The sequence below is a fragment of the Neovison vison genome, chromosome 6 (assembly GCF_020171115.1).
Source record: "Neovison vison isolate M4711 chromosome 6, ASM_NN_V1, whole genome shotgun sequence".
NCBI lineage: Eukaryota > Metazoa > Chordata > Mammalia > Carnivora > Mustelidae > Neogale > Neogale vison.
This window is the reverse complement of record NC_058096.1, coordinates 106388926-106406203: the sequence shown is the minus strand read 5'-3', so window position 1 is coordinate 106406203 and position 17278 is coordinate 106388926. Positions and strand designations below refer to the sequence as shown.

Sequence of the window (17278 nt, the reverse complement as noted above, 5' to 3'; positions counted from 1 at the left end):
TTTTATTTTAATATTTTTAATGGTTTTATTTATTTTTTACTTTTGTTTTTAAATCTCTAAGTGTATTTCTGATGTGATGTGAAACTACATTTTTTTCAGTAGCATTTATTAAATATTCCTTGATTAATTTGTAATGCTTCCCTTTCTATGTAAGTTATTTTAGAATGTATAATCCATTTCTGGGTCTTCCTGTTTATATTCTTCTATTTATTTTTGTATCAGTTCCACATAATTTAGATTATTAGTGCTACATAATAATCTATATCTTTTAGGAGAAATTCCCTTTTTCTATCAATAATTTTTTAAAAAAAATTACTATCTTAGTAGGGGGAGGTGCAGAGAGGGGAAGAGAGGGACAAGCCGACTCTGCACTGAGCATGGAGCCTAATGTGGAGCTCGGATCCACGACCCTGAGAGCATGACCTGAGCTGAGACCAAGAGTTGGACACTTAACCAACTGAGCCACGCAGGTGTTCCTTAATTATGAAACTTTTAAGACACCACAAAAGGTGGCTCAGTTGGTTAGGTTAGGCATCAGACTCTTGATTTCAGCTCAGTCATGATTTCAGGGTCCGTGAAGGCAGGTCCATGGCAGCTCTGTGCTGCTGAGAGTGAGCCTGCTTAAAATTCTCTCCTTCTCCCTCTTCCAGTGTGCCACCCTCTCACTCTTGCACTCTGTTTATCTCTCTCTCTCTAAATAAATAAATAAATCACAAAAACATAATAGTCTTTCAAACCTTACTCATCACTTAACTCCAACAACCATGGACATTTTGCTATAGGGGTCAATCAAATTTATGAAAGTTTATAAAGGCAGTGCTCTAAAAAGAGTATCCAGGGACATGTTGGAAAGCTAGGTATATGGAGTAACCCAGACAAAATAATTTTTAAAAATCTCTGTTAGTGTATGTTAAGTTCACTCATGAAAGTAATCCATGTTTTTCATATAAATTGCATATAGTACAGAAGGGTGGGAAGTTGTAAGTCAAAGTCTCCTTGTCCCCTGTAACTTTGGTTCCACTCCCGAATGGAAACCACATATCTGTTCAGCATGCTTCCTCTAGGGGTTCCTCCACATGTATGTGAGTGGATATGGCAGCCCCCTTTCCCTGACTCAGAGGGAGCGAGGTGTCTCTGCTCCTCTAGGAAAGGGGAAGACCAGGAAGATGAGATGGTCTGCAGCCCTTGCAGATCCTTGGTCACTGATGGAGTGTGGTGGCCCTGAGAGCTCCACCACCAAGAGTCCTGTTACTCCCTCTGCCCCCCTGGCCAACTCTGGGAGAAAGTCAGTTTAATCTCAGCAAATACATCAGGACATTTGAATGTTGACTTAAAAAAAAAAAAAAAGAAAAGAAAGTCTAGTTCATATAAGGAAAAAATATCCCTCCCTTTAATATTACTTTGGTCTTAGTTCTGGTGAGATGACAGCCCTGATGCTCTCATGGTGTGAATAATTCAGATCCTTCTGGAGCTTATAGGTGGCTACTTATTCTCCTTTTGCACTAATAGGTAGGAACAAGTGGATGGCTTCAGTTCATTTTGTATCTGCTGCTCAGATACAAAACAATTTTATTTTAAATAGGTGTGAATCTAGAAATGCTAAAAAAGCTTTTTTTTTTCTTGTAGGGAAGCTGGATGAAATGAATGAATAAGAACATTCATCTTCCATTGCCTTTATTATTAAAATAATCAGCTGTTTTCCAAGGAGAGTTACCTAGTGCCCAGTTATTTCAGATTCTCTTGTTCAACACAAAGCAGATATAGTCCTTTATTGGATATTTGATCTTGGTCAAATGGTAAAGGTCAGTGCATGGAATACAGGACTTGTAAGGGCTGTACAATTTGTTCATGCAATAGAGATTCAAATGTTATAAAGAAATTTTCTAAGATTTTACTGTCTGCCCTCTCCCTAGAGGTGCTTAAGCTGCAAAAATATAATTATGGTCATTGCTTAGTGTGTGCAGTTGCATGCCCACTGCCATTGTCGATTTACATGGTTGACGAAGATACCTCTTATATTTGTAGGTGTTGTGATTCCAGCCAAGCATTCATGGCTGTTCATATCTACATGAATGGGTAAAGAAGTTCATGTTTAGTAGGAAAAAGAGCTTCCATATGGGGAATCAGGCACTTTCCATATTGTTGGTGAAAATGAAAAGTGGCACAAGTGTTTTGGAGAGAAATTCAGCTATATGTCACAGACCACTGTTTAAAATTGCATTGTTTGCTGCCCTGTATCAGGACTTTCAGACTCGGCTTTAACTGGAGGTAGCATGTTCACAATACCTAATGGTAGAGAAAAAAAGAACTCTTCTAAGTTTTAGCATCTCAAATTATTTCCTCTTAATTTCTTCCTCTTAATTCTTAGGTATTTTCTTAAAGTACTTCATCTGCAGTTAACACTAATAAGGTATTGGCTCTGAGGATGGCTAAACAGAGCAGACTCTAATTATTTTTTATAGTTTAAAAAAACTTTTTATAAACATATAATGTATTATTAGCCCAAGGGGTACAGGTCTGTGAACCACCAGGTTTACACACCTCACAGCACTCAACATAGCACATACCCTCCCCAGTGTCCATAACCCCACCACCCTCTCCCTCCCCCCTCTCCCCCCAGCAACCCTCAGTTTGTTTTGTGAGATTAGGAGTCTCTTATGCTTTGTCTCCCTCCCAATCCCACCTTGTTTCATTTATTCTTTTCCCACTCCCCAAACCCCCCACATTGCATCTCCACTTCCTCATATCTGGGAGATCATATGATAGTTGTCTTTCTCCAATCGGCTTATTTCGCTCAGCATAATACCCTCTAGTTCCATCCATGTCGTCGCAAATGGCAAGATTTCATTTCTTTTGATGGCTGCATAGTATTCCATTGTATGTATAGACTGCATCTTCTTTATCCATTCATCTGTTGATGGACATCTAGGTTCTTTCCTGGAGCAGCCTCTAATCTTAAAGGCTTCCTGGTATAACTAATTTTGGAAAACATTTGGCAGTTTCTTACAAATTAAATGTACACCTTTCCTTTGACTGAGCAATACCACTAGTTGGTGTTTATCCAAGAGAAATACAGACATGTGTCCATGCAGAGAACTTTACATGAATGTTCATAGCAACTTTATTCATAACAGCCCAAATTGGAAAAAAAAACACACCTGGGTGTCTATCAGCAGGAGAATGGACAAACTGTGACCATCCATGCAATAGGATACAACAATAAAAATAAATGAACTTTTGATACAACATGGATGAATCTGAAAAGCATTATTCTAAGATAAAGAAGCTAGACAGAAGAGTATATTCTGTACAATTACATTATATGAAGTTTTTTAAAAATTTAAGCTGGGTTAGCCAGCTTATAATACATCATTAATTTCAGATGTAGTGTTCAATAATTTATCAGTTTCATATAACACCAAGTGTTCATCATGTCACCTGCCCTCCTTAATGCCCATCATCCAATTATCTCACTCCCCAACCCACCTCCCATCCAACAGCCCTCAATTTGTTTCCTGTAGTTAAGAGTCTCTCATGATTTTTATTCCTCCCTGATGACTTCCTATTCTGTTTTCCCTCCCTTCCCTAAGGTCCTCTGCCGTGTTTCTTATATTCTGCATATGAGTGAAACCATATGATAGTTGTCTTTCTTTGATTGACTTATTTCACTCAGCATAGTACCCTCCAGTTCCATTGGCGTCAATGTGAATGGTTAAGTATTCATCCTTTCTGATGGCTGAGTAATATTCCATTGTGTGTGTGTGCACGCATATATACATACATACATATCATGTCTTCTTTATCCATTCATCTGTTAGTGGACATCTTGGCTCTTTCCACAGTTTGGCTAATGTGAATGTTGCTACTATAAACATTGAGGTGCAGTTGCCCCTTCAGATCACTACATTTGTGTCTTGGGGTAGATACCTAGTAGTGCAATTACTGGATTGCAGTGTAGCTCTATTTTTTTTTTTAAGATTTTATTTATTTATTTGACAGAGAGAGATCACAAGCAGGCAGAGAGGCAGGCAGAGAGAGAGGAGGAAGCAGGCTCCCTGCCGAGCAGAGAGCCCGATGCGGGCCTCGATCCCAGGACCCTGAGATCATGACCTGAGCCGAAGGCAGCGGCTTAACCCACTGAGCCACCCAGGCGCCCTAGCTCTATTTTTAACTTCTTGAGGAACCTCCATACTATTCTCCAGAGAGGCTGTACCAGCTTGCATTCCCACCAACAGTGTAAGAGGGTTCCCCTTTCTCCACATCCTCACCAACACTTGATGTTTCCTGTCCTGTACATAAAGTTTTTAAAAAGGCAAAACTAGTCTCTATTGAAAAATCACTTCAACGCTCCTGGGTGGCTCAGTTGGTTAAGTGTCTGTCTTCAAACCCCTCAGATTGTTTGAAGTGGCGGGGGGGTGGGAGGTTGGGGTACCAGGTGGTGGGTATTATAGAGGGCATGGCTTGCATGGAGCACTGGGTGTGGTGAAAAAATAATGAATACTGTTTTTCTGAAAATAAATAAATTGGGGGGAAAAAAAAAGTGTCTGTCTTCAGTTCAGGCCATGATCCCAGCATCCTAGGATGGAGTCCTGCATTGGGCTCCTATTCAGTGGGGAGCCTACTTCTCCCTTTGTCCCTCCTCCCACTTCCATCTTCTCTCCCTCTCTCTCTCTCTCTCTAATAAATATATAAAATATTTAAAAGAAATAAAAGATCACTTCAGTGGTTGCCTGGGGTTTAGGAACTAAGGTGGGCTGGGAAAGTGCATGAAGTTACTCTCTGTAAAAGGTAACATTCTATATCTTGAAAGTATGGGTTACATGGATGTATCCATTTGTCAAAACTCATTAAAATATATACTTCATATCTGAGTATTCAATATACATGTATTTTGCCTTCTGCTTAAAAATAAATATTTATTTATTGGTACGACAGTGTTTGCAATTTTTCCTTGGCCAGTTGCAAGCCTTACTTAAATTTCAGCTTGAAACATATGAATAAAAATTAGAAGTTTATATTCAAACATTTATTACTTGTTGGATATTCTATATTTTGCCCTTTCTTTAAATCTTGGAACATGACATTACTAAACAAAAGCATTAATATCACAAAGAACCAAGATAAAATATCATTATGTAAAATCACCCTCCCTCAGAGTATACCACATTCTGTGCACAGCACAGTTCTGAACGGTGAGCTTGCTTTTCTCCAAATGGTAGTAAGGACAGGAGGTCTCCCATCAGATTATGACGGACAAAGAACATCCTTTATTTTAGAATCATATTGTATTTGTACCTGGTCTTTAGAAGTAGTTCAGGAAACACTCTACATTCCTTTAGGACTTGAACATTGACCTTTTGCTGTGCCAACACATGATGTCTGCCTAGATAGTAATTTCTATTGGCTGCAGTGTTAAGTCTCTGGATTTTATTCCTCTGCAGCCTGGAGAGGTTGGAAGAGAGGGAGGGGAGGATTGTGACCTGGAATAAATTTTTTAGGAGCATTCCTTAAAAAGTTTATCCCTGTCTATTATTTTATTTTAAACACCCCTGGCATGATGTATGTCTCAAGTTGTGATTCTGCTAAAAAGGAAAAAAGAAAAAAAATTCTGATTCTCATTGACTCTAAGATTTCTCTCTCTACCCCATGTCTTCAGCCCCCTGTTTCCCTTTGTTTCCAAGTAAGAAAGTCCAGTAACTATTGGGCCTGTAATCCTGTGAGCACTCACCAATCCAAAGATAAACTCTCAGCAGTGAAATGACCTTGAATGAACCTCAGTGAGATTAGTCAGGAGAAAGGATTAAACACGTTGATTCGAGTGCAGTGCTGAGAGGAATGAAGAGAGAACAAGGTGGCACCATTTCCTGGGATCCAATGGCTTCCTGGTGTAAGAAGTGTGGGCAGCAAGACCCCAGATACTTACCTTACACTTTGGTGCGGATCACAGAGGCAGAGATGAGGGCTTACCACCATTTCCTGGGAAGTTGCACCAGGCTAGAATATATGGCAGAACAAGGTACTGTGAGAGCAATGATGCCTTTCTTTTATGTATATTTCATTATTTATCCTCCTTCTCTGTGGAATAATGACTTAACTAACAAAATTTATATTAAAAGAATTTACTTGCAGTACTATTTCAGGTTTATTGAGGAGTTTAAAAGGCCTTTTAATTTTTATTTTATTTTTTTAAAAGATTTTATTTATTTGACAGAGAGATAGAAACAAAGAGAGTACAAGTAGAGCAGCAAGCAGAGGGAGAGGGAGAAGCAGGCTCTCTGCTGAGCTTGGGAGCCCGATGTGAGGCTCGATCCCAGGACCCTGGGATCATGACCTGAGCTGAAATAAAAGGGCTTTTCAAAAACCATTAATCAGCTATTAACAATATTGTAGATGGTCATTTATTGAAAAATTCATATTAAAAAGAGATGACCAAATATTCTGAAAAAATCAGGTTATAGGATGGAATGTGTAACTGTGAATCCATTTTAAGAGCATTTATGTCTATACATAAATATGTGTATTGACTGTTATACACCAGTGAGATAATTGTTTCATTTGAGGTGAAGGAGTGATAAGGAATTTTATTTTTCTTATTTTTGATGTTATTTTTATTTTAAAAAAAATCAGCATATATTGCTTTCATAAAATGAAAATAAGAATCCAGATATGAAACTCATGTTCCTGAAGAAAAATGTTAAATCTGAAAAAAGTGTTAAATCTGAAATGCTAAGACTTCATTTTTAAACATATGAACTAATAACAGACTGGTGGTTTAAGAGTAGAAAAAAGAAAGACAGTTCCCTTCAGTGGGCTGGCTGAGAAGGAAGAGCATTTCTGAGTATGCCTTACTTGTGTTTGGAAGCCAGTAAGACACATGTTTTAAGAGCTGAAAGAGACTACTTGTTTCTAAGACTACTTTTTTATGGATGGGCTTTTAGATATTATTCTATACTCCCTCCTCTTTTTTTTTTTTTTTTTTGCCTTGAAAATGTTTATAATACATTCATTCCCCTTGGATCACAGACTAGGAAAAGTCTCTAGTCTCTTGTCTCTCTTTATTCCTCTTTACTTATATTTGGAACCTGAAGAGGGGAATTACTGAATAGAGAAGTATGCTTTATCATTATTACAGTATAGTTTCTGAATTCATGCTTATAGTATACATCATATACTTATATAGGCTATAATACATATGCTATCTTATCAAAGGCAAGGAATACCATGTATTTGCTACTTAAGAAAGAACAACTTATTAATCAGATTTTTAAAAAAGATTTTATTTATTTGACAGAGACACAGCAAGAAATGGAACATGAGTAGGGGGAGTGGGAGAGGAAGAAGCAGGTTTCCTCCAGAGCAGGGAGTCTGATGTGGAGCTTGATCCCAGGACCCTGGGATCACGACCTGAGCCAAAGGCCAACAGTTAATGACTGAGCCACCCAGGCACCCCTGTTAATCAGAGTTTGCTTTCCATTCTTAAAACCCATAGATGCTCACCTGTGCATGTGCACAGATATTTGAATTCAAGTGTAAATTATTGCCCTGATTTTTATTAAAGTTGAATCACAAGAGCTTTACAGTTTTGTTGGTAGTGAGGAGAGGAAGTAATAGAAAGCTTATGAAGAACTTCTGAATTCTAAACTCATAGCATTATGTACACGTTTTAGCTTTTCTTCCCCCCCCCCACTATAAAAGGTTATAAAACGTTTGCCTACATGCTCTAGCTGTCAATCATTTTATTCTGTTTGTGACTCAAGACAACTATGAAAATCTGAGTATCTTAACGTAGGTTTTGGGAGTGTCTAAAAGGCCTTTTTGATATGGCTGCAATCTGACATTCATTCGCTGGCTGTATTTATTCCAGGAATTGTCTGATCTTAGTTTGTGTTTGTTTCATGTGGTTGTTAAATTGACCACAGATTTGATGGCTTAAAACAGCAGAAATTTATCTTCCCATAGATTTGGATGTCAGAGGTCCAAAATCAAGGTGCAGGTCTCTGGAGGCTACAGGGGAAATTTATTTCCTCGGCTTTTTCGGGCTCTGGTGGCTCTAGGCCTGTGTTGGCTTGTGACTGCAACAATCCAGTCTCAGCCTCTCTCTTCACATGGTCTTCTCCTCTGTTTCCCTTTCTCTCTTTTTTAAAAATTTATTTTTTGGGGGGGGAGGGTCAGAGAGAGAACCTTCAACAGACTCTCCGCTGAGTGTGGAGAATATGAGAATATATATGATCGCATTCTGGGCCCACCCAGATGATTCCAAGTAGAATCTGCCTCTCAAAAGCCTTAACTTAGTCATGTCTGCAAGGACCCTCTTTCCACACAAGGCAGTGTTCACAGGTACTAGGATTAGGACATGGTCTTATCTTTTGGGGAGGCTCTATCCAGCCTGTTCTTTATATTCTAGGAAGATAAGCCCTTTATCAACTATATGTGGTACGTTTTCTAATTTGTTGCTATTTTTTGACTTTGTTCAAGGTATGTTTGCCCTGCTAAAGTGATTTTTAAATTAACTTTATCAGTCTTCTCTTACTGGTATTTCTGCCATTCTTTGAAAGGCTGTTCTGATTCCGGTATCATAAAAATATTTTCCTACATTTTCTTCTAGTATTATTATGGTTTCATTATTAAATCTGGCTGGAGTTTGTCCTTGTGGCAAGAAGTAAAAACATGGATACACTTAAACATTTTGACAATAATAAAATAAAATAAACTTACATAACACCTGCTGTATACCAGGAATTTTTCTTAAGTTTTCTAGCTATATTAATTCAGTTCGACCAGGTTCAATTAATTGAAACTCAATTGAATTTCAGTTAATTGAAATTCGATCAGATTCAGTTAGATCAGGTGGGTGTTATAATCTCCTCCATTTTCAGATCAAGAAATTAAGGTACAGGGATGTCAAGCAACTTGCTCTAGATTAGTCTGCTGTAAGTGGCAGAGCTAAGATTTGAACCTAGGCCTTGTGGTAGCAGAGGTGATGCTGTTAATCACTGTACTTGATGTCCTTTAGTGACCAGTGAATTGAGCCAACACAACTTGTTGAATAATTGCCCTCTGGCCCCATGTGAAATGCCACTTTTATCATATACTACATGCTTATTTATATTTTGACCTGATTATAATCTTTGTTTTGCTCCTGAGTCCTTCTGAACACAAAGCAATTTCTATCAGATTTGTTTCATAGTGAAAGAGAAAGGTCAACTAAGGGGAGTTTATGAGCAGAATTTCAGTGCAAACCAACAATGCATGACAATAACATGGATGTTGGTGAGAAATCCATTGTTGTATCCTTGAGATCATAGCTCAAAGAACTGAATGATCAATTTAATTAGCTTCTGTTGAATCTCTTAAATACAAACTGTTTTCACATGGTTTTTAGTTAAGTAAGTTAGATAATGTACATAAAGCATGTAGTTCAGTGCCCAGTAGGCAGTAAGTGTTCAATAAATGGTAGTATTAATCCTCACAATGGCCCTCCTAGGATATGAACTATTATTCATTCCCATTTTACAGAGGGAGACCCTGATGATAGAGGGGCTGGTTAGTGGCAGAGCTCAGATGCAAGTCCAGTTCTTTTCATTCTGTTTCCATACCTGAATGAACGAACGAATGAATGAATGAATGAATCAATCAATCAATCAATTAAGAGAGGAAGGAAGGAATGTTTGCTAGAGCTTCCAGGACTTTTTCTTAAACAAAAATAAAATTGTTTATCCATCATATTGCTAAAACATCTAAAATCCCACCATTTTGATTCTTTTGTGTGAAGTTGTTTTTTTTCCCCCCAGGAGCTTTAGAAAAGTGTAGAAATTTTTGGAAGGATGCAACATTAAATGATTATTACTCATATCAGTTCTTCTCATCTCTTCATCGTATACCACATAATATTGTTTTGCCCAAGGCACTGCTTCCAGACCTTAAACTTGGTCTGAATGGGCCAAGAATGAGAGGGCATAGGCATGAGGGAGCCCCTTCCCCACCCAGCAGTGTGGCAGTTTTGAGGTGGATATGTGTAGGAAGGAGAGGTAAACAGGTTCTCAGGCCAGGGTTTTGTTTCTCAGGGTGCTGACCTCACAGTCAGCACAGAAGGAAACGTTTACACCATCTAGGCCTCTGTATTTTTTTTTTTTTAAAGATTTTATTTATCTAGGCCTTTGTTTTAAGAATACTTTGAACACACAGAGATGATTATTTTTACTGAGTGATAAAAGAAGCAGACAGCAAACAACCCAAATAAAAACATTTTTTTTTTTCCTTCCCTGAGCTGTATTTTCATAAGCAACAGGAAAGGACAAGAATAGTCTCAGGACCAAGAACAGTTGTGTTGGTTTCTCTGTTGGATCAGCAGCACCAGGAGAACTTGTTAAAATGCTCCACCCTAGGCCTACTAAATCAGAGTCGGCATTTAAAAACCTTGTCATTTATATATCCATTATAATTTGAGAAGCACGGCTTAGGGCAAGGTATTGATTAAAATTCAGGTGGGGCATTTGAAATCCAGTTTTCTAACAGGAAGCCTTATGGGGAGGAGGGATTTAGTAGTTTCATAGATTTTCTCAGTTTCCTGCAGGGCCTTGATTGCTTTTTATGCAGAATACCCCAGGCTGCAGAGCTCAGTTTCATCTGTCCTGGAGTTATGAAGGGCTACAGGGGAATGTCCTCTCCAGCCACTGTTGCTAAGGAAACTCATTGCATAGAAATGTCCACCTCTGCAGTGCTTGGCTTATACAAGGGTACAATATGAAATGTCAGCAGAAATTGAGGAGCTTTAAAAAAAACATATGCACTCTGCAAAGGAAAGAAAGGTGAAATGGGGTTTAGGTAAGTATTAGCAGAAACGCTATGCTTAGTAGTATCTTACCAGTTCTCAAAGCAGTATTAAACAGGTAACTGCAGAGCCTGGGACAAGGAATGGGGGCCCACATGCCACAGTTAAATAAATAAAATATGTTTTATCTTCCTACCTACCTTACAAACATACTGCCATAGGAACAAAATTAAAATATGTATAAAGCAGTGGTTTTTATCTGAGTAAAAGTCAGAAAATAGCAAAGATGACAAAACTGAATTATTGAATGTGTCTGAGTGTTGTGTTGATGGACCTGTGAAATTTGGATGCGTAGTAAAGTTATTTGTAATCTGTAAGTCATTAATTAATCCATGAAATACATATATTTTTTTCTTGCAAGCAAGATTTTTCATGTCAGCAAAAGCACTGTTGTTATGATTGAGATTTTCACATAATTTGAGTTCTCTTGAGAGCAGTGACCTGAAGTCAATGTGATCTAAGTGTTGTAATTGTGTTCAAGGAATTCACATTTTGGAAGGAAGAAAGAAGGTTGATGCTTGGTAGTGCGTGGCGTGGGATTTCATTAGATGAGAATCTACAGCTTTCATGCCATGTGAGAGGAAGGATTTGACGTGATAATTAATTTGTCTCTTTTCTTACTAAGCACGTCTGCGGCTCTGGTCTTCCCCGCGCTCAGAAGCAGTGTCTGTCCCTGATGTCAGCCGTGGCACAGCCCACAAACCAGCGTAGCATTGGAAAGCAGTCGCCTTTTCTTTTGAAGATATAGATCAAGATATGTGACGAAGTCCTTCCCTGGGGCTCCAGTGGCGTTAAGAGGGTAGATGTGTGGGGCTGCAGTGTGCTCTGTTAGCCTGGAATACCGGATTGCAAGTGACAAAGGCACCCGTGTGGTCTTTAACACACATATTTATGGGCAGAAGAGTGGTAAGATGTGGTGCCCTTGAAAGTGTGGGGCCTGGACCACGGGTCACAAGGAAATTTGGGGGTGATGGGAACGTCCCATATCTTGACCTGTCTGATGGTTACATGAGTGTATATATCAGAATTCATCAAACTGTACACTTAAGACCTGTGCATTGTACCACATGTAAATTATACTTCAATAAAATCCTATTAACATGAAAAATAAAGGGTACCAGAACATACTTTTCTCTATGTAAGCTGAAGAGGGTAACCACAATATGATTCCATTACTCTAACACAACTATTTCAAGTGTTCTTTTCTCATATGCCTGTACTAATACACTGCATTTTTTCTTCTTTCTCTTTTAACTTGTCTACAATCACATATGGTTTTTATGTCCTTATATACCTTAAATCTTTTTCTATGGAGATGGTTTTCATAATCATATAATATTTGCTTTCATTTTTTCACTCTTTTTTATAAAAAAGGTTTTATTTATTGAGAGAGAGAGAGAGAGAGCACCCACAGAGGGAAAGGGAAAAGCAGACTCCCTGCTGAGCAGAGAGCCCAATGTGGGACTCAATTCCAGGACCCTGAGATCATGACCTGAGCAGAAGGCAGCTGTTTAACTGACTGAGCTACCCAGGCATCCCTCATTTTTTCACTCTTATTAATAATATTCCAGTCTACCTTTTTATGTATAAAGTTTTTATTTTACTATTTTGTTGACATAAATTTCCATATATAGAATGAAGGATTATGAAGATTTTAATGAGTGTGTATTGGAGCTGTATATTGTAATGGTTAAGATGTTGGGCTTTGGAGTTCAGAATGAGAAGGATTCAAATTCTGACTCTACTTAACCTTGGATGAGCTATTGCAAATCTAGTTCAAATTGCCCCTAGCATTGTTTTGAGGATTAAATGAGATACTGCATACCAAGGGTTTGGTATGTAGCTACACAATAATCACTGGATAAAATACTGTGAAACTACTTTCTAAAAGGGCTCTACCAGCTTCACTCACCAAGGTTGTGTTCTGGTTTTCCAACAAGATCCCAGTGTGTTATTCCTGACCTGGCCAATAAAAAAAGAGAAGTGAAACAGCATGTCTCCATGAGGTGGCTTTGGTACCAGCCCGGCAACTGATTTCTCAAGCTTCTAGTCCACACCTGTTTTCCCGGCAGTCAAGTATGGTCTAGCTGAGGGGATAAGAAGGCGGGGTGGGTCAGAAGAAGTTCATTTTAGTGCAGGGGTGCATTCCTTTACTGTCATTATCCAACTCATTAAATGAGTTAATCTGTGAGGTGCGCGGTCAGGGCTGGCTCACAGCTGGGGCTCCTTAGTGTTACTAACAGGCTGGGACCAGGGATCTTGGGCCCGTTCCTAGTCCAGTTAGGTGGCAAACTCTTCCATTTTTCCTGTTCACCACATTCCCTTGGCAAAGTAGAAATGTGGCAGGGTCTGTCAAACTTGGGGCTGCCTTCCCTCTTCGGTCCAGACCAAAGTTTATTTCCCTAACTTACTTACTTACTTAGCAATTTGGTTCTTTTTTTCTTCAGACCATACTGGAACCTTTCAAATCCCAATGTGACTGAAATTTCAGAACAGCCAGGGTGGAAGGCTAAGGGTTTTGCTGCCCCTTACTCCTGACCAGTTGCAGCAGGCAGATTGCAAATAGCTGTTATCAGCAGTTCCCTGCTTTCTGCTGTGAGGACGGTTGCCATCAGTGGGAAAGGTCCTGCCCCAGAGCCAGCACCACTCTCTCAGACTGGGTGGCAGACAGTGCAGGGCATTTGCTGCCTTCCCAAGTTGAGTTTCCATGGATTCTGTGAGGCTATTAATCCATCTCCAAGGAGGCTGTGTTATACCCTTCGATGCCTTTTGCATCTCTGAAACTCTGGGTCCAGGGTAGCATACAGTCACTCACCTGCATACTTATTAGGGATAGAAAAGGGACAGGTTTTCTCCGGAACTATTTGTAACTTTGCCCAAGATACAGATTGTGTTGAAATTGAATTATCACTTCCCCTGGCCTTGTGTGGGTTGAAATAGACCAGTTTCTCCCTAATCCATGCACACCAAACATAGTAAGCAGCAAGCAGGAAGCCTCCACATAGGACCCAGGGCCCAAGCAGAGTGTAGCAGGCACCACCACTTCGGAGGGTCATCACTAGTCATCACTGCCCAGCTCTTTCTGGAGAAGGCAAAGCTATTCCGCAACAGAGGACGCTGAAGCTGAGTGTTCTTGCTCTGGTTGTCTAGCTAGGAGTTGGCAGAAATGGCTTTCCCATGCAGGGCTATCTGGGTTCTTTCCCACTGCAGAGAAGGGTGCTCCTTTACACCAAAGATCTCCTGCCCTCCCTTCTTTACTCCATCTAGACAGGAGTGGATAGCAAGGCTTACCAGCAGTAGCGCTGGTCTTTGTATCTCTTTCGGTAACAGTAGGAATGTGGCCTGTTTGGGGCTGAACCGAGTTGGGGCTGAACCTCTTCCAACAGGGTCATAGATGTCAGGCATCCCTAAAAGCTTGGTGTGTCTGAGATCATCTCCTTGCTCTGGGTCAGCATTGAGTCTAAGGAACACGCATGATCTGTTTTGGCTGGCCAGGTGGGGTCATGAGTTTTCTTTGTTTGGATATCTTCAAGGACAGCCCCTTCACTCCCTGGCGAGGGGCCAAGCTTTCTCAGTAAAGGCAAACCAGCTCATTTCTATTTTTGAAAAACAAATTATACATCTTAGTCCTGTTCATTGGGTAACCCCAGGTTACCCATTTGGTAACCCTTCTCTGTTGGAAGGCTGGGCAAACCTCCACAGACTCCCATGATGAGAGACACTAGTTACCCTCTCACGAGTGGTAGAGGCCAGTGCTGCTCAAGACCAAGGGTCTGGGAACTCCTATCATGGAAAGCCAAGGTTTGTCCTTAGAGTTGGGTGATCCCAGGCTGACCTTGAGGCCATGCTTAAATTACATGACCACAGGCAAGGTCAGAATCTCTCTGGGTCTCCATTTCTTCACTTAAATTGGAGGATGGTTGGCTTAATTCACTTCTGTTGTCCATTTTCAAATCTTACCTATTTGAAATGTCTAAAACACACCTCAAATATTGAGGTGCAATAACAGTAAATTGCATCTTATGATCTTGGTTTTTCTTTGGGTCATTGTCTCTTAAATATGCTCTCTCAGGTATGAAAATACAGTAATCCAGCTTTATTTTTGAGTATACCATTTTCTCAGACTCCTGGGAGATTATATTCTGGAAAACTCTTCAATTATATAACTCCTGTTCCTGCTTAAATTCCCTATGTTTAAATTTATATTTTATTATGAAAAATTTGAAATATATACAAAAGAATTATATAATGAAATCCCATGGACCTATCAACAAGCTTTAACAATTATCCATATTTGTCACTCTGATTTCATCCCCTCCTCCCCCTGCCCCATACATTTTTGGCTGGGGAGAGGGAACTCTTGAGCATTCTCAAGCAGATCTCAGACTTAATATCATTTTACTGTTAAATACTTTAGTTTGTGTATAAAACCAAGAAGACCCTCCCCTTTTGCCAAATATAACTACAGTGTCATTATTGTACCCACTATAATAAAGTGAAACAGGGGTTTAGTGAATTTTTAGTGAATTCAGGATGGAAAGAGGAAGATGGAAAAGAGAAAGGAGGGATGAAGGAACGAGCTCTGACTGGGTTTACCTGCTTTCCTCCAGAGAAAGTGGTAGAATTCACTGAGAAGGCTCTTAGCATATCTTTTTTATTTTATTTTATTTTATTCATGAGAGAGAGAGAGAGAGAGAGGCAGAGGTAGAAGCAGGCTCTGTGTGGATCAGGGAGCCCAGCGCAGGACTTGATCCTAGAACCCTGGGATCATGATCATGTCTGAAGGCAGACACTTAACTGACTGAGCAACCCAGGCACCTAAGAAGGGTCTCAGCATTTAAACTGGCACTTGCCCCAGCCCTTACAAGACTTTCTAGGAGCTCCTGGGTGGCTCACTCGGTTAAGCATCCCACTTTTGGTTTGGCTCAGTTCATGGTCTCAGGGTCCTAAGATCAAGTGCCAGTCAGCTCTGCATTCAGTGGGAGTCTGCTTGAGATTTTTTTCCCTCCCTGAGATCCCCCCCCACCTTTCCCTCTGTTTCATCCCCTGCTCATATGCACGCTCTCGCTCTCTCTCTCAAATAAATAGATAAATAAGTAAATAAATAAAATCTTAAAAAGAAAACTTTCAGAAAACTAACATGGGAAAGTCCTTTCTAGACAAAGAAATATAACTAGTATTTACTGAGCATCTACTGTTTATATCCCCATATATATCACTTCGTTTAACTTTCACACTAAAGCTGAGAAGTGGAAAACAAGGTTCTGGGAGGAGCTTCCACAATACAATCTTCCGATTGGTCAGCATCACAGTATCATACTGTTACCCTGACTCCAGGCCGAATCAATGGGAGATTCCTGTTTAGCATCAGTGTACAAGACTATGTGGCTCCGCCTTAATCCTAACTGATGTTTAACTGCTATAGAAACAAGAGCCAGTTTATTTTTTGAGATTCTCTGGGAAGTAGTTAAGTGAGGATAATCATATCTTAGGCAGTGAGAGTGTGAAATGTCTTCCTCTTTCCAGCCCAGGCTAACGATTTCCATTCAGTCTTCTCTCCTCTCTAATCCCCTTTTTCCAGATGGATAGATTGCAAATCATAAGGCTTACAAATCACTCTTAGGGTTAGAGGACATTTATAGGTTTGTGCTTGAAAGATTTGAATTTTTGCCTTGGAAGCCTATAACTTTTTATTCAGTATGGAGTATCTTTAATTAACAAAATGGAGAAAGGTCTCCTTAAACATGCTTGGCAGTGGGAAGAGTTCCCTTGAAGTATTCTGGAAGGAGAAGAAAAGTAATTAAGGAGGGAGGCATAAAGGAAGGAATGAGGGAGGGAAGGAAACAAAAAGCAAAGAACCTTCATAAATGTCAGATAGATGTTATGACCCAGCTTGAGATGAACTCTGGGGACATAGATTGTTTGTGTTTAAGATGTCCTGCAGACCTAAATATGGGCAGGTCCCTGAGTACCTGCCTTGGCAATGAGATCCTCCGAGGAGCTATTTTGTGAGGCTGCTGAAGCTTAAGCTTCAGGGCCCCTTCCTTGCATTGACCCTCCTAAAGCCTTGGGAGAGGCTCTAGGAATGCGTTCCTGTGCTCATGGGTATAACCACACAAAACCCAGATCCATTCCTGCATCTCGGGAATAGCATTCTCTAGAGAATAAGTGCCTATAATAATACCTAGATAAGTCCCAGATTTCCCTAGTAATGAAGCTTCCCTTTCTTACCCCCCAATTCCTTTTAAATTCTCTTTGTGATTTACACAAATTTAAACTAATTTGTATTTCATTTGTGCAGATGAAATTATGCAGCAGGAAATCAGGCCGTTGGTGGCAGTGGATATAATTGAACAACTTCACAGACAGTTTGCCATTCTCTCAGGTAAGGTGCAAATTAATGTGTATTTTAGATTTTGCTGCAGAGATCTTGTTGAGAAGGGCCCA

At 39.8% G+C, this 17278-nt stretch overlaps 1 protein-coding gene across 2 annotated transcripts in view; it reads left to right on the top strand.

Moving 5' to 3' along the window:
* Positions 1-17278, top strand: part of MCF2L2 (MCF.2 cell line derived transforming sequence-like 2) — a 249011-nt gene that overhangs the window by 21283 nt on the left and 210450 nt on the right. For both annotated transcript variants that reach the window (XM_044251864.1, XM_044251865.1), the window contains exon 2: positions 17133-17216. In XM_044251864.1, the coding sequence (XP_044107799.1) occupies positions 17133-17216 (84 nt within the window). The remainder of the gene's footprint in view (positions 1-17132; positions 17217-17278) is intronic.